Raw genomic sequence first — 24407 nt, 5'->3', positions numbered from 1 at the left:
ATCCTTAACATTATTTTGGGGTAGATTCTAGCACGTAGATTCTTCTAATATACACTTGACTAATTTGTTTAAAGACAGAAAAATGTACCTATGTACTGACCAAGTACCCTAGTGAGCCAATTACAAGGGCAAGTTCTCAATTACTCCATCTCTCTTCTTGAATGAAATTCCTGTCCCTGAGTTTAGCCTGATGATTGATGGACTGGATGAAAATGTAGCACAATAAATACATGAGGAATACATGAATTCAGTAAGTTGACCATAGGACAATTAACCACCTGATTATGAATCATCTTCATTCCCTGGCCTTATGTAAATAATTGAAATAGATAAAAGAAAACTGTGAGTTCCTTAAGGGCAGAATTCATGCAGTATTTGTTGAACAAATAATTATTTCTGGAGAGGGAACATCACTGGACAAAATTATACTGGATACATTTTCACATGTACAGCTATTTTAGCTTCACGAATTCTTCTTTACCCTATAAGGCAGCACTATTGGCAGCTTGGTAAACGTAGCATCTTCAGAGAGCATATAGGTGGGCTCTTTGGGGGATGTGTAAGAAATATCACTGCTTTTAAAGAACATTACTCTAAAATGTATAACTGAAATGAGGTTTAGTATCTCAGGGTGGTGAACTAAGTCTAATTAATTTCAGAATAAAGAGAGCTCCATGTGGGCCAAAGTAACCAAAGGAGACAGAATGAAGATAGCAACTAAGGTAAGCTTGATAAACAGCAATTGATAAGGCTGAGGTGAGAAGGTGGAAGGTATCCTACACTCCACCAATGATCTGGGAGCATCTAGGTAAGCAAAATTCTGGAAATGGCAAGTAGTTAATTCAGTTAGGAAGTATAATGAATAGAAGATGGCACTAAAAAGAAGGCTGGAGTCAAATTATAAGGAGTTTCATTTTCAGTCAATAGAGAACTATGAAAGATATCTGATCAAGAAAAAATGAACCCAAGCTTTCAAATTATGAACAAAGAGGAGGAAGAATAAGTTGGGGTGAGGCGGAAATGGGGGAAGAAGATTTTAACAGTACCAGATCCTATAATTACAGTAGCCAAAGAAAGGTCCAAGTGATATAACAGATAATAAATGTGTAAAACCATTATCACTTTTTGCTTTCATAAACAGGAGATGGCATCATGATGACTACTACTGAGTGGGGCATTGCTAAACAACGCCAATCCATTGAAGTTAATGTCAGGAAAGCTTACCAATCTCCTAAAATAGTACTTCTCCAACCCAAATCACCTGCGGATCTGGTTAAAACGTAAATTCTGATTTATGTTTCGGGTGATGCTCTCTAACTTTACATTTCTAACAAGCTCTCAATACTGCTGTTCCATAGACTACATTTTGAGTAGCAAGATGCTAAAACATCTTTCAGTTTCCCTTTCCAAAAAGCCAATATTTGATATACTATGTTTAATTCATTATAGTTTATCTAATGATTTTACATATGCCTAGGAAATTCCTGTTAAAGGTATTTTATTATAATTTGCATCCATGCTGTATTGGTTTCAAAAGCTACTATTTTGAAAGTCCAAGATAATTCAAGATTCAGTGTATTCAAGATACTCAGAAATATTTCTGCCTGAACAAAATCAACATTATATAATGCTGTTCTATAACACTATATTTTTGTTATTCTGGCAAACCAGAAGATTCTATTGCCTCTAATCTTGGGGCTGAAGTAAAAGCCCTGAAAGACAGTACTCTATCTTTTCATAGTGCACAGCAGTGGACTTTGGTAAAACCCACTGAACGTGCCCTTACTGGGCCCTTATCACCACTTCTTAATCTTTGAAAACAAGGGTAACAATTTATTTTAAATATCCTACTGAAAAACACCTGAAGATTGCAAAAATTAAATTCACACATCATCCTGCTGTTTAAGATTTCTGTACAAAAAGATATGCCTTGAACTAAAGTGTTTTTTCTACCATAAACAGTATCATTTATAAAGCTATATTACTAATGTAATATATTACACATGCATACACACAGACACACACACCTGTATTAAGATTGGCTGATCTTAGGTTAGATTCTTGGAACAAAATTTAAGACTTCTGAAATCTCAAGTTTCATTTTTAACCAAATTAATGGTCAATAACATCCTTTTAGGTAAATTGTCTTCAATATGTATCAATGTCTAGAGAATATACATAATATCTTAAAATTAGAAGGTACTGTTGAAGATCAGATCCAATTATTTCATTATAGTGGGGAAGAAACTAAGGCACAAAGGCTAAAAGGGCCAAAATCATGTAGCTGCTACTGGCATGTTAAAAAAAAGAAGGGGAGAAACAAATTACTTTTCACATCTATCAATGTACAATGCATAACCGTGTATTAATGACAGAATGTAGTTAAAAGAATTTCTGGTTACTCTAATGACTAAGGCATAGTTGGGTTTTATAAATCACTGATATTGAAGAAAGAAACACTACATTCCAACAGAGAAAAAGACATGCTGCCCAAATTTAATAACTATAAAAAATGCAATCTGAATAGAGAATGACACATATACACCACATACTTGGGATGGGGCTGCGGTGGGTGGGTAATGGGATGGGATATAAAAAACAAAGAGAAGACACTGGTAACTCTTATCTTCTCAGTAATGGGTTGAGAAAAGCTTTCACATACAGAAAAGTGGTTTAAAAAACACAATAATTTCTTAATTGGTAAAATTGAGGATTAGATTTGGAGGACTGCAAAGCTTTTAAATATATGAAATGGAGGTAGCAGTTGGATGTGCATGTGTCATGAGCTCTGTCACAGTTACAAGAAAACCAGAGAACCCATTTTTAGCCAATAAAGTAGGGAATTTTGTGCTTTTTAGAAATGCTATTAAAATTTACTAGCACACATTAAAAAAAAAATTCACTGGAGAAGTTCCATGATATCGGAGACAATGGGTTTTAAATCACCGGCATACATTATTATGCCTAAATTGACAGATCTGCACTGCAATGCAGAAATGTGAGCAATAACCCAACATCTGCATCAGCAGGCAGAGACTAGACATGATTCCAGAATAAAGGGCTCTTCAGCTCTTACCTGTTACCTGTGCAACAACTGCTTGGGAAATCCTCCGATTGGCAAGAAAGGCTTTGATTTCCTCTTTTATCACACTGCTGTCCCTCCTAACAAAAACAGAAGACAAGACCAACAATGTATGTTGAAGGTAGAAATCCTCATCTTTGCTAAGAAAGGTGAAGCAGAGAGGTGGGGAGAACAGAGAGAGAAAGGACACAAAAATAAAGGTAAAGAACAAGCCTGTATGAAACATGAAATTAAAAGAAACCAAGAAACACCAAATATTCAAGTCCTAAAACACCACACCATCAGACGGACGCTTTAGTGAATGCCACAGTAGATACGAGTTTCATACCAGAGGATGGCTAATGTTATGCTGTGAATAATTCACATTAGGAACAAGGCTGCCACATGGTATATATTAAGTTTCATTACTGTGGGATGAATACATCTTACACAGACAGAAATCCTAGAAAAATAAAAAGCAACAAGGACAAAAGTCAGTTGTGAGTAGATTGTGGTTCCCGTGTTAACTTGCAACTGCATAAATAAGGTGCAGTTCATTTAAAATTTTTTGTTAAAGAATAGAAATCATCATCATTCTCACAATTGCTAAAATATTAGCCACTTTAAGGAAGGCTTTGCCTTTTAATTTGCCTTCTTATCCTGTATAAAAAACAATTTAAGTGGGGTTACATATAGAATTTTAATATAAAAAGGCACTTAATTTCCTATTACATGTGTTATACAGAATACTTAATACTTAAACCTACATTATTTTCTGCATCCTTGGGATCGCAAATTATAGACCTGATTTTTCCTCCACTAAGATTCCTTAATGATTTTTACTTATTTAAAAATTCAACAAATTCTTAAAAGACTAGACATTCACTAGTATGACAATAAATGGCAAGATTCCTGTTTCTCCACCAGAACAAACAGAATACGTAAATAAAATTTATACTTAAAACTGACCAATTAATTGTCCTTTGAATGTTTTATGTACAAGATTATATAAACAGAGCACTAATTTTTGTTGATGCCCAAAAGTAACATAGAGTACTGGTAACTTATCATCTAATACAGGGGTTAGCAAACCATGGCCCCTGGGCTAAATCTGGCCTCCCCCACTAAAAATGGTATTCACAGATGAAAATTTGCAATTGACTTAATGGCAGGAAAACACTACCTTCAAACATGAATTAAAGCAAATTATCATCCCCTCCCCAATTCTATTTTTCTCACTAGTAGGCTTTGATTTTTAAAATGTATTTAATTATTATTCTATATTGAGTTTTGTCAATAAAAATGTATGCTTATTTGATTTCTCTCTTGTGTGTAAATTATCTATATTATATCCTCAATTTTGCCTCTGGTCCACTAAGTCTAAATGTTTACCCCCTAGCCCTTACAGAAAAGCTTCCTGACTCTTGATCTGAGACAAAGATCATGAAATCTTTACAAATCATTTTGTGAATGAATCACAAACTCTTCTTAAGAGTTCAAGTCCTTGGGGGTGGGAAGAGATCAATGGGGGGAAAAGGAGACTTATGTAATACTTTAAACAATAAAGAATTTAAATTAAAAAAAGAGTTCAAGTCTTTCTACAGATTATTTGGAGAAACAAAAGTACCCTTTCCAAAAGGAATCAGCTGTGATTTAATTTACAGCAGATATTTTAGACCCTTGGTGAGGAGGGGCTACACATTTTATTAGCGGATTCCATGTTCCCTTTTCAGGAATTCTGGAAAAGAACGGAGAGATGACAGTAGGGACAGCTTCTAATCTGGAACTCTACTGCACATTCCTAATCTACCATTTGGAAATCCTAATAAAAAAGATTTCTAAAGGAAGAATATAGTCAGCTGGCTAATTCAACATCCAAAATTTCTCATACTGATCTAGATAATGTCTAGACTCCTTCCAAAATGCTTGCTATGTATTTGAAATATTTCCTTGACAAATATGCATTCTCATTTTATTTTAAAATTGTGAATGTGACAGAAAAGGCACAAATAAGTCAAACAAAAACTGCTGAGTAAAATACAAGTAACGTAGACTAAACAAGCTGTCAAATATCCATCAGTAATCAGCTGAGCAAGAAATAACTTCAGCAGTATCTATTTTAACTGGCTGATGTATGTAAAACAATCAAATCATTTGGTTTCTGCAGAATTAATGTGAAAAAATGTAAATAAAGCATTGTATTCCAATGTGTAGTGTCCTTCTTAGAAAATAAAACTTGAGTTTAAGAAAATATTTATTAGGGTAAATTTTTAAAATGTGCTTTAGTGGGGAAAATAGATTAAATAGTATTTTTTTGGCCACTGATTTAAACTGGAATTTAAATCAGTTTATTTTAAATCTAATTAACCTAGAGTAGACACTAAATCATAGAGTGGAAATAATACTTAATTATTCCAGTGGGGAATATCCAGTTTGTGACATATTCACAGACTTACAGTATGATATTATCAAGAACGGCAGCAAGACAGCGGCTATTCACTTACATTCTCATAAACTATACTTTTAGATACTTGGCAAGTTTGTAAGTACCCACAATGAGTCTTAAAAATCTCTTTACTTAACTGCTATACCAGAGAGAATCTTTTTTGAATTAAAAAATAAATTTAAGACTTGAAAGGTAAGGGTGCACTTGGGTAAGTCATTTAATAAACCTTGGCCCTGGTTTCATCATCCGGTAAAATTAGAACACTAATACACCTGTCACAAAGCTTTTACTATTTTTCTCCAAGCACTGAAATTGAAATTAAATGAAATTTAATACTCAATGTTCATATAACAAAAATTTTTTCAATGTAAACATTTTGAAACTATAAACGTACATAAACTATGAACAATGGCTATTTTTTTAAAACCTCAGAAAGAATTCCAGGAAAAGAAGAAAGAAATGATCTACTATAACTATATAAGATTGAATTAAACATCTGTATTAGGTACTTTAAGGCACTATGGAAAGATTTCTAGAAAGTCACTTTAGATATAAGCAGTGATGTGGTATTCAGTTAGTTTTACTTGGTTCCTTCAAAATAGCACAGCATTTCACTTTCTTTGTATTCAATTCTCTTAAGTATTTCAAAGACTTCCATTCTTTTGGGGGTGCCTCTGTTCTCTAAACTTTCACATATTCCCCCCTCATTCTCTCCTCATTCAGCCTTTAACAATCTACCTCTCCTACTGTACACATTGTACCCTGTGAAATCAACAGTTTCTTGGTGTAAAAACTTTTGTTACTCCAATTCTAATTCTCTCATTTTCTCCTACTCCTTACTTTCTCTCTTCATCTGAAATTTGACATTTTCTTTAAAGAGAATGAATCCCTTTTCCTTCCTTGTCTTATAAAATCTCATATTCTTCATGATTTTTACTCCTCAGGTCTTATGGAAATAAAGTCAAATGTAGGCTGATCTTTCTTTGATTCCATAGATTACTTCCAAAAGAAGCTACCACTCAATTTGCATCTAACCACTTGAAGTCCGTGTCATCTCCTCCTACTGCCTTTTCCAAACACAGCCATGCTGGATTCATCTGAGTAATTTCCACATGTGGGATGAAATTCTTCATTTCCATCCTCCATTGCCATTATTTTTATAACTTGCTAAACTTTCCATTGTGATCTAGAGACCTTAATATCTAAACGAACTAATCAGTAATGCCTCTTTTTGAAATAACCATTTTAAAAGACACAATTTGATTGTCATCTATTCAGAGAAGTTCTCCCTGATCATCAGAGCTAAAAAAGATATTTTCTTCCAAAAGCATGTTATTATTTCAATTACACTACCCATATGCTAATGTGTTACATGCTATTCTGTATTACAGTTGTTTCTAACCTGACCTTATCGCTCTTACAAGCCTAAAAAATCCTTTAGCACAATGATTGTCTTATTCATCATAGGGTTTGCAGATAATAGAAAATCTGATCTAGATCATTTATAAAAGTTTTATTTTCTTATTCTTAAATATGTTTCAACTTCCAAACCAGAATGGAAAAAGAGTTATTTATTCTAGCTCAAAATGACAATAATTTCTTTTTTAGGACAAAGAATATTAAAGAATGCATATTTAAAAGTGGAATGCTTTTGAGATCTTCCATAGTCTCTTGTTTGATAAACACTACACATTCTTTAGTCCCTCCCTCTCTTGAAAGTAGTCTTTTAAAAAAATTTTACTGAATTTTTTTCAATTTTTAGGGGGTGACATTGATTAATATCATAGGCAGTCTTTTATCTCAAAGATTTCCAGAGATGGAAGACAGACTATTTCAAAGATGGAAAATATAATTGCATACAAATTCTTTCACATTTAAATAAAACCTGCTCCTTTTAATTTCCACTCATGGAGATAATCAAAACATAACTTTAAAATGTTTTAAAGATAACTTTAAAAGAAAAGCTACTCTATATGTATAAACAACATGGTAACTGAATATTATTACTTATGGATCATAAGTACCCTACCTATACAAGTAAATACCCTATTGTTAGGTAACCAACTCAGCATAAAGTCTCGGAATCTTGTATAAAATGCTAACATACATTATTAAAACACTAAACTCATTTCAATTGTTACTTTATAATATATATACAACAGAACAAATACTTTAATATATGTACACTATGATATTTGCAGATATATATATACCTACATATAAATATATATATTAATAGATGCATTTAAAAATATTAACATGTGAAATGGGTCATCATTCTAAAGTTAAGAGCTTTAAAGTCCTTTCTAAAATGTTATATTCAACGATCTGTTGAGAATTCATATTCTAGTTTCCCATTCAGGTTTTTTACCCTGATCAATTAAAAAACGAAAAAAAGTAACAGTTACTTTATTTTTTATTGTTTCTTAACAAGTTAATCAGGTTTTGTTATAATTTAATCAATTTCTACAAAAAATTTTCTTTATGTACCTTGAAATTACTAAAAGTTAAGTTGTGTGGACATATGGGTTATAAAATTTGAAAAATACATCTTATAATTGAATGCTATAGAAGTTGGGAAATGTGAGTATGCAAGAGGAGAATTACTAGTATACAAGGTGGGGCAAAAGTAGGTTTACAGTTATTTGTATGGAAAATAATAAAATGATTAATAAATAATAATATAAGAATAAACTGTATTTTGCATACTCACAACTGTAAACCTAATTTTGTCCAATGCTGTATATGATATACTAGTATGTAGAAATGGAGGCAGGAAGGCATTCAGGTACCAAGTAACTATTCTCCCCACCTAGAGACCACCAAATTCAATACACTAAAATATGACCACAGTGTTGTGCAATCAGCAAGGGCAGTGTAGCCCTAAATGAGCACATGACACTCAGAAAGATCAACTGCTCAAAAATTTCTCTAACATTCTACCAAATAAAAATTCATTTGTTTAGTAAGAGGCAAATATCATGAGAGTTGGGAAGGGGGACTTAGCCCATTAAGGCATTCACACTTTGTCTTAAATTACATTAACCATTGTTCCTATAATCTTATTGATATTTACGGACATCAAAAAATTATTTACAGAGGCAACAGACAAAAGAGGAACATTGGCAATAAAGACATGAGTTAGAATTCAGACTCTGCCACTTAAAATTTACCATTTCCTTGAGCCAATTATTTAATTTTTTGAATCTCAATGTCTCTGCTCCACCTCACAGCATGGTTGTAATGATTAAACTGAGAAAAGACATGCAATAAACTTCTCCCTCCAACCTAATAATTGTTATTATCTGCAAACTTAAGAAAAACGATCAGTGGGCACAAAAGAAGAATGTAGGCGTGGGTGAGGGCACAATGGCAGAGGACCACAGAGAGCCAGAAGGTCAATGAAATCCCTAGATGATTAGAGGATACCAAAGTAGTAGTTGTAAGAAATTGAAGCAGGATAATGAAGAAAATCAAGTGTCCTAACTATGCAACAAAATGGTAGCATGAAAATTAAATGCTAACAATATATAAACATGTATGTAATTAATGATGAAACTTGAATGTGTGTAATTGAAGGATTTAAGTACAAATCCTAGTCATTGCTAAAGAGATTTTTCTGTTTATTTTGAAGACATACTTGAATTACAGTAAAATGTCAACCTATAAGCTAATAGTCAAGTTTTAGACCCTGGCCAATCTTCCAGAGCCTTCTGTTAAAAAGAAAGTTTCCCCAAACTTCTTGTTAGTCTAATACACATATGGGAATTAACTGCTTTAACTCCAACCAAATTAACCAGTAACTATTTATATGGAACTCAAATCTTCCAAAACCTGTACTGCCAAATATACTACTCTTATTACATAGTCTAGCCCACATGTAATCCTTTTAAGACAAAATACACCTTGCCTATTCTACCATTTACTATTCCCTTACCTTTATATAAGATCGCTATATTTCAAAAGACAGGCTATCTCTTAAGGTTTAGCTCAAATTCATCATCCACTTAACAGATTATGCCCTCACCATGTACCAAGGACAGTTCAGATCCTAGAGACACAACGGTAGAAAACACATGGTTGCTGCCCTCAAAGTGTCCCAGGCCCAGTGTGAAACCATTTCTACCTGCCTCTGTTGAAAGTGAACTTCTTCTTTTCTCAGTGTTTAAAACCCTAAGTGCTTTAACTTATCTTACAATAGATAACATTAAACATATATATGTGGCACCTATTGCTAAAATTAGAACTTTAGCTTCTTAGGAGTGAAAACTGTATCTTTTTCTTCCAAATAACACTACTTTTTATATAATAGTAGCTTAAAATTATTGTTTGATTGAGTTATTGGAGGGAAAACTCAAAACTGTATATATTCTATATCATGATAAAATCACCTTATCCCTTAGAAAAAGTACTTACAACAAATTTAAGGAATAGAAAGTGTCTGTTAGCAATGCTGAAAATTCAGATGTTAGCAATTACAACCATAAAGAGAAGGCTAACCTTTGCTTTGACAGAGAGAATGGAAAACGCTTATCAAGCAGCAAAGTGATAGGGCTGAAGTTGAAAAGAGAAAATTTGAATTAAAACATAAAACTTGAAATTTTTCTTTCATCTCCAAAGTGGGCAGGGGGAAATCACAGTTCTTATAGGTAAGTAGCTGAAATACAGTTTATTACTTAAAACCAATATAAGAACAGACATTTTGGGGACTCTGAATAAGCAAAGGAACCAACCTCATTAATTCCTCCACTTTATCATCTACATCTAGGTCCTCTTCTGAGGCTTCAAAACTGTATGACCTCTGACCAATGCTGTTTACATGGTAGCGAGTCGGTGACATCTTTCCATTGGATGTGGACAATCGCTCGTTATTCTCCCTCCCATTTTGATTGGTAGTGCAAGGCTGTGGGGAGGTATCATAACTGTTGCTAGGCGATGGGGACATTCCAGAATGCTGCGTCTGTGTGGAAGCTGTAGCTGTAGAGGAAGATGCTGGAACATTGTTGGTACTATTCCCATATGAACTTCCTCCATAGCTGGACCTTCTTCCAAACTTGTCACTATGCTCTTGATCAAGACGGTCCAAAGTTTCCAAGGCATGGAGGATTTCATGTTTAGTCATTCCAGTACGCCGAAGGCGCTGAAGCAGATCTATCTGTTCTATTGTAAATCTGGGTTCATCTGTATAGTGAGACATGGTTTCCAACAAACTGGAAAAAAAAAAAAATTAGTCCCTTTATTTACAATATCTATTAAAAAATCATTATAGAGAATGCCCAGAAGATGCTGTGCTTCTTCACTGAAAATGTTTAAGACATTACTATTATAATAACCCAAAATTTCCATTATGGCAGTAATACCAAAACAACAGATTATGTAAATACACTATTAAATCCAGGCTATGTAATTACTCATAGGTGTTTTTCCATCTCAAGTGTATTATTCTACATTAGAGTATTAATAGAAAGTTGCTGAAAAATAGATGTATTATCTTGTTTTGCTAAATATCAACAAAACTGACCTAGGAACTCTATAAATTCATTTACTGTAAACAAACTATTTGATATGCTAAACTCAAGCAAATACTAATAACCAGCAAAAATACTTAAATAGAAAAGTAAGAGAAGTACCTAAAAAAACTTACTAAGCACCATTTTATCCACCATTTAGTAATTTCATATTTTATCTCTGTAATGCATTCTGTTAATATCCTGAGAAATAGATCGTTCATGGTTATAACCAAACTGAACTATTCATTCTTGGAAATTGCTCCTACATTATGTTTTCTTTAACCAACACAAGATACTGTAGCCCATCAGAAAATGTTTCAGAGTTAATAACAATATAGTCATGTGCCACAGCACTGGTCAACAATGGACCACATATATGATAGTATCCCAGATTATCACCTACTGACATCGTAGCATGGTAATAGCCTTCGTAATGTTGTGAAGCAATGCATTACTCCTGTGTTTGTGGTGATGCTGGTGCAAACAAACCTACTGCATTGCCAGTCATATAAAAATGTAGCAATATAATTATGCACAGTAGCTAATGCCTGATTATGATGATAAACAACCATGTTATTGACTTGTGTATTTACTGTACTATATTATTTTATCATTATTTTAGAGCATACTCTTTCTACTTATAAAAAAAAATAAAGTTTGCTGTAAACAGTATGCAGTATTACCACGGCAGCAGCTTCATACATCTCATGTTTACAGTTTCTTGAATGCATCATTTTCTCTTGTGCTGTTTTGTACAGTAACATGCTGTACAGGCTTGTAACCTAGGAGTAATAGGCTATCCCATACAGCCTAGGTGTGTAGTAGGCTATATCATCTAGGTCTGTGTAAATTCATTCTACAATCCTATATCCTATATAATAAGAGAGGAATATGTTAATTATTCCTTACGCCCTGAGGCGTAACGACCGACTTCCTAAAGACCAGATCAGAGATCTGCAGGAGGCTGGGGCAGCGAACTACAAGAGGGCAGCGGAGAGCTACAGGACAGGGCAGGGCAGCAAGCTATGGGAGGAGGAGGGAGGAAACTACAGGAGGGCAGGGCAGCAGGCAGAGAGCTACAGGAGGGTGGCAGGGATTAAGAAGCAGAAGAAAGATTTAAATAAGATCTTACTGACTCCAATATCATACGTCATTCTGCTTTCCAATATAGGTACGTACTGGAATCATATGATTTGGGATATAGGCTACTGTACTCTTTTAAGTCTCCAATTAAAACCACTTAGATAAAACTGCTCTACTAACAGACTATGGGTTCTAGTAAGTTTTTTTATGTTTAAAATCTTTGCTTCATCTAGAGTTTATATTTACTTAATTAATGTGAATAGATTTGAGCTTTATTGTCCCCCAAAAAGGATAGCTGGTTGTCCAATATGCTTTACTGAGTAATATGTCTCTTTTCTTTTCTTAAATATATTTTATTTATTTCTTACAGAGAGGAAGGGAGAGGGATAAAGAGTTAGAAACATCGATGAGAGAGTAATGTCAATCAGCTGCCTCCTGCACACTCCCCACTGGGTATGTGCCTGCAACCAAGGTACATGCCCTTGACTGGAATCGAACCTGGGACCCTTGAGTCCGCAGGCTGACACTCTAGCCACTGAGCCAAACCAGTTAGGGCTATGTCTCTTTTCTTGTAACATATTACTTATTTTTTATATACAAAATTTCTACACAAACTGTACCTAACCTTTAGATTCTCTATTCTATTACATTGATTATTTTGTATTTCAAATACTTCTAAAAATAAGCAGACAGAAATCTAGAATTTTTATGTGAAATCATTCTAGTTTTAGAGACAGGCTCATTAAGAATAAAAACACATACATTTTATGGATTCAAAAGAACATGTTTCAGGGCATTTGTGACCATAGCCACAGTATCTGCTTTATACATATACTAGAGGCCCGGTGCACAAAATTCGTGCACGAAGGGGGGTTGTCCCTCAGCCCAGCCTGTACCCTCTCCAATATGGGACCCCTCAAGGGATGTCTGACTGCCCATTTAGGCCCGATCCCGGTGGGCAGTTGGATCCCTAAACAGGCAGTCAGACATCCCTCTCACAATCCAGGACTGCTGGCTCCCAACTGCTTGCCTGCCTACCTTCCTGATTGCCCCTGACCACTTCTGCCTGCCAACCTGATCACCCCCTAACCACTCTGCTGCCAGCCTGTTTGCCCCCAACTTCCCTCCTCTGCCAGCCTGGTCACCCTTAACTGCCCTCTCCTGCAGGGCTGATCACCTCCAACTGCCCTCCCTTGCAGGCTTGGTCCCTCTCAACTGCCCTCCCTTGCAGGCCAGGTACCTCCCAACTGCCCTCTCCTGCTGGCCATCTTGTGGTGGCCATCTTGTGTCCACATTGGGGCAGGATCTTTGACCACATGGGGGCAGCTATATTGTGTGTTGCAGTGATGATCAATCTGTATATTACTCTTTTATTAGATAGGATAGAGGCCTGGTTCAGGGGTGGGGGCCAGCTGGTTTGCCCTGAAGGGCGTCCCGGATCAGGTGGGGGTTCCCTTAGGGTGTGGGGCGGCCTGAGCGAGGGGCCTGTGGTGGTTTGCGGGCTGGCCACGCCCCCTGGCAACCCAAGCGGAGGCCCTGGTATCTGGAATTTATTTTCCTTCTACAATTGAAACTTTGTAGCCTGGAGTGGACCCAAGCCTGGGGCTCACTCAGAGGCTGGCAGCCATTTGTGTTGGGATTATAATTGAAACTTTGTTGCCTTAAGCGGGTGGGCCCGGCCAGGGTGTGCGGAAAGCTTTGCTTCCCTTGTTGCCGGCGGCAACCCTGGCCTGCTCTCTCAAGCTCCATTCGGCTGCCATTTCTGTTTGAATTTGTTTACCTTCTATAATTGAAACTTTGTAGCTTGAGTGGAGGCTTAGGCCTGGCAAGGGCCGGCGGAAAGCTTGGCTTCCTCTGTTACCTAGGAAACCTTGCTCTCTGTGGCTGTAGCCATCTTGGTTTGGGTTAATTTGCATACTCACTCTGATTGGATGGTGGGCATGGTTTGTGGGCATGGCTTGTGGGTGTGTCGGAGGTGTGGTCAATTTGCATATTTGTCTATTATTAGATAGGATACATTATCTTCTGCATTCTTGAATACTCATAAAAGTCCTTATTTTCATGATTATTATATTCTTTCTTGATGGCCTATATTTTTTCCTCCAGCCATTTTATAATAAAAAATTGTAAACATACAGACAAGTTTAAATATATTTATAGTGACCCTATAGATTTTACCATTAACACTTTACTTTCTTTATCATATATCTATCCATTCCCTTATGCATCCATTCCTCTACTCATCTTATTTCTTTATGCATTTCAAAATCAGTTCTAGACATCTGTACACTTCTCCCCTAAATACTTCCACATGCATATCATTGACTAGAGCTCAGTATTTGTTCAGGTTTTATTTATTTTGAGGTCGACTTTTCATAAAAGAAAACACACAAATCTATGTTTACCTTTCTATGAGTTTTGAGAAGACACACATGTGAAATTCAAATCCCTACGGAGATACAGCATGCTGCCATCACTCCAGGAATTTCCCTCATTTCTTCTCTTTCCTTCAGTGGCAACCACTGCTCAGATTTTTTTTCCCCACCAGGAATTACTTTGGTCTGTTCTAGAAAACCATATAAATGGAATTTCTATGTATACTTTCATGTAAGGTTTCTTTCACTGAGCATAAAATTTTTGAGATTCATCTATAATGTTGTATGTATCAATAGTTTGTTCCCTGTTTATTTCTGAGTAGAACTTCATTCTATGAATATACCACAGGTTTGTTTATCTACTCTATTTTAGACACTTGGACTATTTCCAATTACTAGCTATTCTAAATGCTCTGGCTATTATAATTATACTCTACTAATTTTCTTGCTAACTTAATATACCCCCTCTAATATATTATTACCTACCTGGTTGGGTGAGAAGAGAAAACTTTCAACCAGAGTAACTCATTTACTTTTTCTACTGACCAATTGCAAAAGAACAGTACACCTTGCTTAAAACAAATAATCGGTTATTAAAATATTCTGTGTTCTATGCTAGCTACATTACACAGGTGTATTCACTGTGAAACTTCGCCAAGTTGCACACTACTGATTTGTGCATTTTTCAATAGATATGTTATACTTAAAGTCTGTTGAAAAAACTATATGAACATTTTCCTAATGGTTTATAAGAGACACTTAACACTTTAGTTTCTATAAGTGCTTATTAGTAGTCCTCCTTTATCCACAGTTTTGCTTTCTGCTGGTTCAGTTACCCATGATCAACTAAGGTCCCAAAATATTAAAGGAAAAATACCATAAATAAATAATTCATAATTTAAACCTGGATGTCGTTCTAAGTAGCATGATGAAATCTTGTACAATCCTGCCCCATCCTGCCTGGGACGTGAATCATCTCTTTGCCAGAGTCCACACTTAAAAGGCTACTAGGCCACTCACTCATTAGTCACTTAGTGTCCAGCTTAATATCTGACTGTCAGGTATCTCAGTGCTTGTGTTCAAGAAACATTTTACTTACTACAGGCCCCAAAGTGCAAGAGCAGTGATGCTGACAATTGGGAGATACCAAAAAGAAGCTATAAAGTGCTTTCTTGAAGTGAAAAGGTGAAAAGTTCTCAGCTTAGTATACTGAGGCTCCTAAGATCTAGGATAACAATGAAAATTCTATCAGTGAAATTGAGAAGGTAAAAGGAATTTGTGCTAATCTGCTAAGAGAGACTACATTCACATAACTTTTATTATATTGTTACAATTGTTCTATTTTATTATTTGTTACTGTTGTTAATCTATTACTGTGCCTAATTTATAAATTAAACTTTTTCATAGGTATGTATGTATAGAAAAAAAACATAGTATATATAGTGTTCAATATTATCTGTGGTTTCAAGCACCCACTGGGAATCTTGGAAAATATCCTCTGTGGATAAAGGGGGAATACTGTTTATTAATCCTTAATTCCAGGAAGTTATTTTTAAAAGTAGCTGCAGAATCCCTTTAGTAATCCAAATAATATACCTCATAATTTATTAATTTGATAAACTAAGGTTTCTATACATTATTCTCTTCCCTTAAAAATGACTTCAGCCTTCATGCTTTTAAAATACTTCATAAGCTGGCATGCCCTTACTTTAACTATGAGACTTTAAAAACTGTTTTATTATATGGACCAAAAAACATACCACCCGTCCCCCTCCCAAAAAATCATAATATTGAAGGGGACCAAAGTTTTGTCACCCCAAAATGTACCTTTTGGGATATTGATTTTAAGCTGATTATGAAGAAACAAAGACACTAAAAGAACCTCTGACCCTCCCCATTTCCTGCCTAAGGGAAGTCAGATAGAAAGTCCTGCTTCAAGAAGGGAATCTTTACACACATACTTTAGAATTTTCACCTTAGCATAATATGAATTAAATATGGTAGACATGCAAAAACCTGTTCTGCTGGATTCTCCCCTCAGTCCCATTGTTTTTGGGTTGCCTGGCAGGAATTTGTTTGCCATGTGTTCCACTCTTTCTTGGCTACCTATGAATTGCCTATTTCCCTTCTAAATCTCAGATCCATGCCCCTTTCTCCTTTGTCCAAAATGGCATATAAACCTCAACTGCTGAATGCCTCTTTGGGTCACATTATGACACCCAGAATGTACATTTGTTTAACAAACTTTGAACGTTGTGTCCTGTTATTCTGTCTCTGTTAATTTGATTATTGGCCCAGCTAGAAGAATTTAGAAGATGTGAGGAAAAATTATTTTTACAGCCCCACAATACATTCCTATCTTATTTATGTCAGAACAAATAGTAATATGTACAGTATAACTCTTCATATTTCTCTATATAGAGTAGCACTTTATATTAGCATCAATGTAAAATAAATATGAATTTAACCTGTAACTAAAAAGTATCCATCCTAAAGCTGGTATTAGAACTACAGATTCCACAGTATCTAAAACAATGTAATATTTTATGTTATTTCAGATTCATTGGCGATGGGACACACTTTTATTCCAAAAGTCATAAAAGGAGATAACAGAAAGGATACATTAATTTTGTCTACCTAGAATGCCTCATTGTTTCCAACCACATGTTCTTGGGGCTGCCACTCATAATACTCTCTCTACTTCCTGGCCAGTGGGGTGGACACACAGGAAGACAAGCCTAGCTCTCTTGAAAATATTTAGGGTAGATTAGCGGACAGTCACTATAACTACGTCCAGTTGCAGTAATATGTTAATCTGGTACACTCCTCACTATATGAAGAATCTAGAGATACAGAGCAAAGAATAAAGCTTTGCAGTGTTCATATCCCTTGTTCTAGTAATTTCTAAGCCTCTGCTACATTCCTGCTCTTCTTGTTGTATTAATATGTAAGAGAATAAATTTCCTTTTATGCTTCACCTTGTTTAAATCAGATGTCTGTGCCTTGCACCTAGAGAGATCCCTAATACCAAAAGCTACATCTAAAGTAAAAAGATCTACAATTGCTAGAATGGAATGTATAATCACTATCGAGTAGAATGATAATGGCATAATGGGCAGGATCAAATCATACATATGACACTAGAGGTACAATATTTTACTGAGAAAATGCCAAGAATAGACGCTTTCTTGGATATTGACAATAATATCCCAATGTGCATTATTATAAACAAAGGCACACATTCTGTAATTTCCAAATTTTCATTCTCATAATTTACTTACTTTTAGCACATAATCATGCAATTACAGCAGTAAATAACCTACAAAGGTCATCTAAGTCCATGAAACCAGCAATTCTTTCATAACAGAAAAAGATAACATATAAGAACAGAATTAATTTTCATATGTAGCACAAGGACTGTTCACAGGATGAGGAACATTTTCTGCTTTAAATTACTAATCTGAATGCAGACTCAGGCCAACAATAATTGAAAATGTGAGAGAAGAATTTCGACACTGCAATAACACAGAGCATAAAATAACAATTAAATTCAGGAATTGTGGCTCAGTTCTAAAAGACCATACTATCAGACCATAATAGTAAACCTATTTTACAATAAATTTTATCCTTACTTAGATATGTATGTAAACACTTCTTGGAGATAGCATGAGGTCCAGAACACTTCCTTAAACTAAATTCTACATACAAGTGGAGCAATAAAGGTGAAAGTACTCACAAATAATTAATCTTGAAAGCATATCCATAAAAAAAGACATTACTTCCTTACTTGTAATTCATCAACACTTAATGATACTTTATTGCATAACACAGCATTTTTTTTTCCAGCTTGATTCTGCTGTCTTTATCTTTTTATCCAGAATGACTAGGCAAAAGATGGTCTAGTCATCAGTTAACTTTTATTGATTACATGGTATTTACTGCATGATAATTTAACACATTCTAGAGTCAATCATAATATTCATCAACTAAGGATGTACTCAGGCCCTTCTTACTATTTATAGCATTCTTACATTACCCTCTTTCAGAATTAATATTAAGCATCAAAGGAGTGGCAGTCTTAAAGTAAGAAAATGCCAAGAAGAAATGAAGATTTACTAGGGACTGAGCTTGACAGTATGGTAAATGATTCCATAATTCAAACCAACAGAACTGATAAAAGCATAAGAATAGAGGCTATGACAGTAGATAACAATATAATAAAAAGACATTGAGAAAAACAGGATTATATTCCAATGTGTCAATCACACTTTAATAGATATTTTAAATCACCACTAAGACTGAGATTTCTTTGTATGCATTGGGGGGGGGGGGGAGTAAAAACACACAAGTTTATAGAGGGGGGAGTTATAGATTTAAGTGTGGAATAAGAGAACTGGAGACCATTTAGACAAAAATCATTAATTCAGCTAAGATTTATTGAGTGCTTGATATGTGTCAGACCCTGTATGAGACACACGGGATGCAACAAGGAACATATCAAGCAAAAAATCCTGGCCTCATGATGCTTACATTCTAATGGCTATAAGAATAGCCATTTAAAATAAATCGTTAAAAAAAAAAAGGAGTATGAGTGGGGGGAATTATGCACAAAGCCATGCAGTGCCTTCCCACTTCCCAAGGACACAACTACTTAGCATAAACTCAGGTTGCAATTTATATCTTCTAGGCCTATTCCAGAAACTTTTCTATATATAATAGTGTCAATGAGAGGGAAAGGAAATTTTAATGAAAAACCTAAATAATAGGAAAACCAATCTTAATGTCTACTTACTGGATTCTAGAACTGTCAACCAAAACGGAAGGAATTTAATCAAAACAGAAATTGCATCAAATTTTAGAAAATACTTATGCTAAAGGCACTCTGTATGAGACTCTAAAGATGCACTTAATGATCTAATAGATACTTTATCTTCTCTAATATCTGAAATTCCCGGAATACTTTTATTCAGAGGACTATTTAATATGAACTAGTGGTTACAGTTCATATCCTAGCACAAAAAAACCTCTCAATATAATGCCACTATCTCAATTTGTACCGGTATTTTTTGCCTGACTTGAAAGAAAGGCTAGCAACTACATTAGCTAACAGGCTTAACTACATGATTATCCCCAGTAGGTAAAGGAAATGGCTAAGGTGTTAGGAGTTTGCACATAAAAGGCAGTATTAAGGTAACATGCTTCTAATATTCTGCTTGTCACAAGGAATCTAACACTAGCTCTTTCAAATGGCTAAACATCTATTTCACGTTTCTAGGCTATTAAGCAGATTAAAATAATAAGCACAGTAATTTTATGTTCAATTAAAACTTAATGTCAGACTTCAAAGTTAAAAACAGAAATTGTAAAAGAGAAAACTGATAGATTTGAAAATTCACCAAAGAAATTACTACAAGCTTATGAAAAAAATTCTTTCAATCTACAAATGTCTGCTATCTTTTTTTAATAATAAGCATAATGATTTGTAACTTTATTAAAAACAATTGAGAAGACAAAAACTAAGAGAAGGACTAGATACTTACACCACTGGGAGGGAATTGAGCATACTTTACATGAGGTGAAGCAATATCCTTTCTAGAGATGATCAGCGCTATTTACCATTCTGTAAATAAAGACAGAAAATCCAGAATTAGTTGTTAATCAAGTATTGAATTAAAATTTTAATTATATAACTCAAGGATATGAACATTTAACATCAGTTAATCATGTCTTTAAAATTATTTTGAAATAAGACATTGGTTTAAAGCAAAATTTTTAAAATAGAAAAATACTAGTGATCACTTTAAAAATTATTCACTTGGAAAAAGTATTGAGCCTGGCACGCATAGCTCAGTGGTTAAGCGTCGACCTATGAATCAGAAGTCATGGTTCGATTCCCAGTCAGGGCATATGCCCAGTTGTGGGCTTGATCCCCAGTGTGGGGTGTGCTAGAGGCAGCCAATAAATGATTCTCTCTCATCATTGGTGTTCTATCTCTCCCTCTCCCTTCCTCTTTGAAATCAATAAAAATATGTTTTTTTTAGAAAACGTAATGAAAATCAAACCCCTGAGTGTTTTCTTCTGTTACCAGACACCATCCTAACACACACACACACACACACACACACACACACACAAATATAATAGTGACATTCATGGTAACTCCTTGATAATAACATCAGTGCATTTACGTAGAGTCCTTTAAACAAAATCATACCACAGCATGATTGCAGCTAAAGGTCTTAACTGTGTGGTAGATTCTGGGGTATCATTCCAAATATATTACTTATTTTACTGCTAGCCAAATGTTGAGTGACTTTATTTCTCTAAGTCTCAATTTCCTCATCAATCAAACAGGGATAATAGATAACTAATTCAACAAATTACACAAAGTTAAAACATTTTCAAAATAGTGGTGATGAAGTACTTCACAAACTATTGAGTAGCAGGGGCTATTACCACCAATTTAAAAAACGATGAATACCTATATTGCATTTAGATTACAGAATACAGTGTACATTAATAATGGAAGGACTGAGTCTAGTACTTTCATTTTCTGATTAGCATTCTACTACTTTATTCTCCATTCAGACACTTTGACCCCTTTCAATTCAGACATAGATCTTAACAAAAAATGAAATCTACTATTCATGGTTTAGGAGCTAAAGATCATGTATTACTGCCTGAACGTATTAGCAGTTTCAAACCACAATCTATAGAGGCAAATATTTCCATTAACTGAAAGTTAAGATTATAAATTAGAAGAAAGTTAAAAATGTTGATGTCAAAAACTCGCACATTAAAATACACATTCAGCACTGAACTATATTAAGCAAGATCAAAATGTCTAACAGTGACTAATGATATATGCGAAATGTTCAGAGTGAAGTTAGAAACCTTTCACATTTGGGTATCTTAAATTGTAGCTTTAATGAAGTTCCTGCTGTACTTAATTTTCTTGCTGACTTAAGAAATACCTGTCCTAAAAAAGTAGATACAAAGAACAAAGAAATCTACTGAAAATGTTGCTGATTGCATTTCTTAGACAAAACAGCAACACACCAAGCCACAAAACTGGTTATTGGTCAATACAGTTTTCACTCTTGCTCAAATTCAGTTAAAATATACTGAAGTAGCTAGGTAGGCTGGCATTGGCATAAGGTCATCAGTAAGATATGATCCCAACAGTATAGAGGCTTATTAAACTATGGGGGAGGGTAAAATAAAAAGTAGGTACACACACACCTATAATATCCTATATAATAAAACACTAATATGCAAATCGACCAAACGGCAGAACAACTGGTTGCTATGACGCACACTGACCACCAGGGGGCAGATGCCCAATGCAGGAGCTGCCCCCTGGTGGTCAGTGTGCTCCCACAGGGGAAGCACTGCTCAGCTAGAAGCTGGGCTCATGGCTGGAAAGGGCAGTGGCATTGGCGGGAGCCTCTCCTGCCTCCGTGGCAGGTGGACATCCCCCGAGAGGTCCCGGGCCAGGCTGAGGAACATCCCCCCCCCCCCCAGTGCACGAATGTCGTGCACCAGGCCTCTAGTATATATATATAAAAGCCTAAGTGACCATTAAGACTGAAAGACCAGTCTCTATGACACACACTGACCACCAGGGGGTAGACACTCAATGCAGGAGCTGCCCCTTGGTGTTCAGTGCGCTACCACAGCGGGAGCAATGCTCAGCAGGAAGCCAGGTTTATGGCTGGCGAGCGCAGTGCAGCTGCGGTGGCAGCAGCGGCGGCAGGTGCAGTGGGGCAGGGTGAGCAGGAGCAGCGCCTGGCCCCAGCTCGGGCTCCTCCTCAGCTGCCTGCCACTTAGTGCATTGATACATCCCTCGTACCCCATAAGCCTGCAGTTACAATCTCCGGAGAACAGTCGAAGTGCCGATACTCAGAGTAACCAGGACGAGCCCGATATAGCTGCCGGGCTCCTGGAACTTCGCCTTGGGCATCGAGATCAAATCTCATCCCTTACCGACTGCCCCTGAGCTACAGAGGAAGGCAGCAATATAACAGTGGCCACAAGGTGGCAACCGACAATCGAGGTAAAAGTCAGAGAGATGGATCTGAAGGGTGGGGGTGTGGGCAACAAAGCACCCTCGTCCCCCAAGATCCCCAACTTTGTATTGTTCACCTCGGAGCATCTCTTATCCGGCTCCGAGCGGTGGAAAGCATCCAGCAAGGCCCAAGGCGTCTACTAGCTGGCAAGGCACAACCTTGGCCGCAGAAGGGACATTTGGAAATACTTTTTTAGGAAGTTGCATGGAGGAGAACAGATTCCCCACGCGACTTCCTGGTGGCTCATGGAAACGTGGAAACTCCCCAGGCATGCTGTCACGGCTCCCGGCCGGTGTGCCCCTGATTTCCCTTCAATGTGCACAAATCCGTGCACCAGGCCACTAGTAACAGGCATAATGTGAATACACTAAAAATACAAAGTTTATGAGAATAACAAGTTAGAAATTAATTTATGTTATAGAGAACTGGGAAAACTTCTCAGAATGAGATCTCAGCTGTTATCTGAAGATTAGAATAAGACTTGCACCAAACCAAGGTGAAGGGAGGTGAGAATCATTGGAGAAAAATTCCAGAGCAAAAGAACAGTTAAAGGAGATTATGAGATGTTTATAAAACAGAGTAGAACCAAATACCATAAATTAAAGATAATTAAAAATCTACTACAGAAAACGACATCAAGACCAGCTGGGTTCTCAGCAGATTCTTAATCTTTCAAGAACATAATTCAAATAGTACTGAATCATAGAAAAAGACAGAAAAATGTTTCAATTCATTCTATGAAGTCAGAATAACTCAATACCAAATCTAATAAAGGTAGTATACAAAACATACTATAAAACAATTTCACTTAAAAGTTAAATGTAGAAATTCTAAGTAAAAAAAAAATCAAATTAGACAATGAAGTCCAGCCATATATTCAAAAAAATTATATTGCTATAATTTATTGCTGAAATGGAAGAGTGGTTCAACATAAGCCAATATACCAACATATTAAGGAGGAAAAAAAAATCCTATGATTAATATCAGGTGCTAAAAAGGCATCTGGTAAAATTCAGAAACTATTTTCAATAAAAACTCTATGAAAAGCAATGGAAAAAAATTAAACATTTTTGGGGAAAAAGAACAATAGAAAGTACCCTGAAGAGCAAAACACTCTAAAACTATTTCAAATAAAATTAAGATTACACACACACACACACACACACACACACACACACACACACTATCTATAGCTATCTATCCATCTAGAGAGAAATGTGCATGTAGATTACTTCTATATGGAAATTTTATGATCTATGGAAGGGATCCAACAAGAGTGGTTAGGCTGAAAACAGGGTACAGAATGGACAGATAGGGGCGGGATAGGAAGGAGACTGTTCACAGGAAACTTTCAAAATTATCTTACCCATATAAATGTTATTAATCATTTAATAAATCAAATGAATAAAATTAGGAATTAGAGCAGGAAGCCCACTAAGCCCTTTATAATTCAACACTGACTTGAAGACTATAGTACACACAAGCACTGGAATAAAAGAGAAAAAATTACCTTTTGCTAATGATCTGATGGGATACATAGAAAAATCAAACAATTCTAGTAAAAGAAAACTAAAATTAAAACAATAAACTGAGGTGTGATGTAATACACTTAAAATTAATAAAAATCTCCCCTAGTTTAGCAGGAAACACCTGGAAAAATACTTCATTCACAGTATTAACTTTTCCCCATATGTATAAATAACTATATTGAGAAATAACCCCAACAGATTTTAAAATGTCAATATAAGATCTTAAAGCTATAAAGAAGAAAGTCCAAGAACCACCAAAAAACTGAAAAGGAGAAAACCAAAAGTGGACTTCATTGACCAGATACTGAAATATATTAAAATCAATATGACACAT

The 24407-nt window shown here is 35.5% G+C and overlaps 1 protein-coding gene across 7 annotated transcripts in view; it reads right to left on the bottom strand.

Annotated features, from left to right (window-relative positions):
- The window catches only part of HMBOX1 (homeobox containing 1), a 186821-nt gene that overhangs the window by 101414 nt on the left and 61000 nt on the right, over positions 1-24407 (bottom strand). For all 7 annotated transcript variants that reach the window (XM_028159373.2, XM_008150753.3, XM_008150752.3 and 4 more), the window contains exons 2-4: positions 20016-20095; positions 10241-10717; positions 3077-3162 (exon numbers count right to left, since the gene is read on the bottom strand). In XM_028159373.2, coding sequence (XP_028015174.1) covers positions 3077-3162; positions 10241-10717; positions 20016-20038 — 586 coding nt within the window. In that variant the 5' untranslated portion in view covers positions 20039-20095. The remainder of the gene's footprint in view (positions 1-3076; positions 3163-10240; positions 10718-20015; positions 20096-24407) is intronic.

Source organism: Eptesicus fuscus, chromosome 6 (genome assembly GCF_027574615.1).
Source record: "Eptesicus fuscus isolate TK198812 chromosome 6, DD_ASM_mEF_20220401, whole genome shotgun sequence".
NCBI lineage: Eukaryota > Metazoa > Chordata > Mammalia > Chiroptera > Vespertilionidae > Eptesicus > Eptesicus fuscus.
The sequence above is the reverse complement of the archived record's forward strand: the minus strand, read 5'-3'. Positions and strand labels throughout refer to the sequence as shown.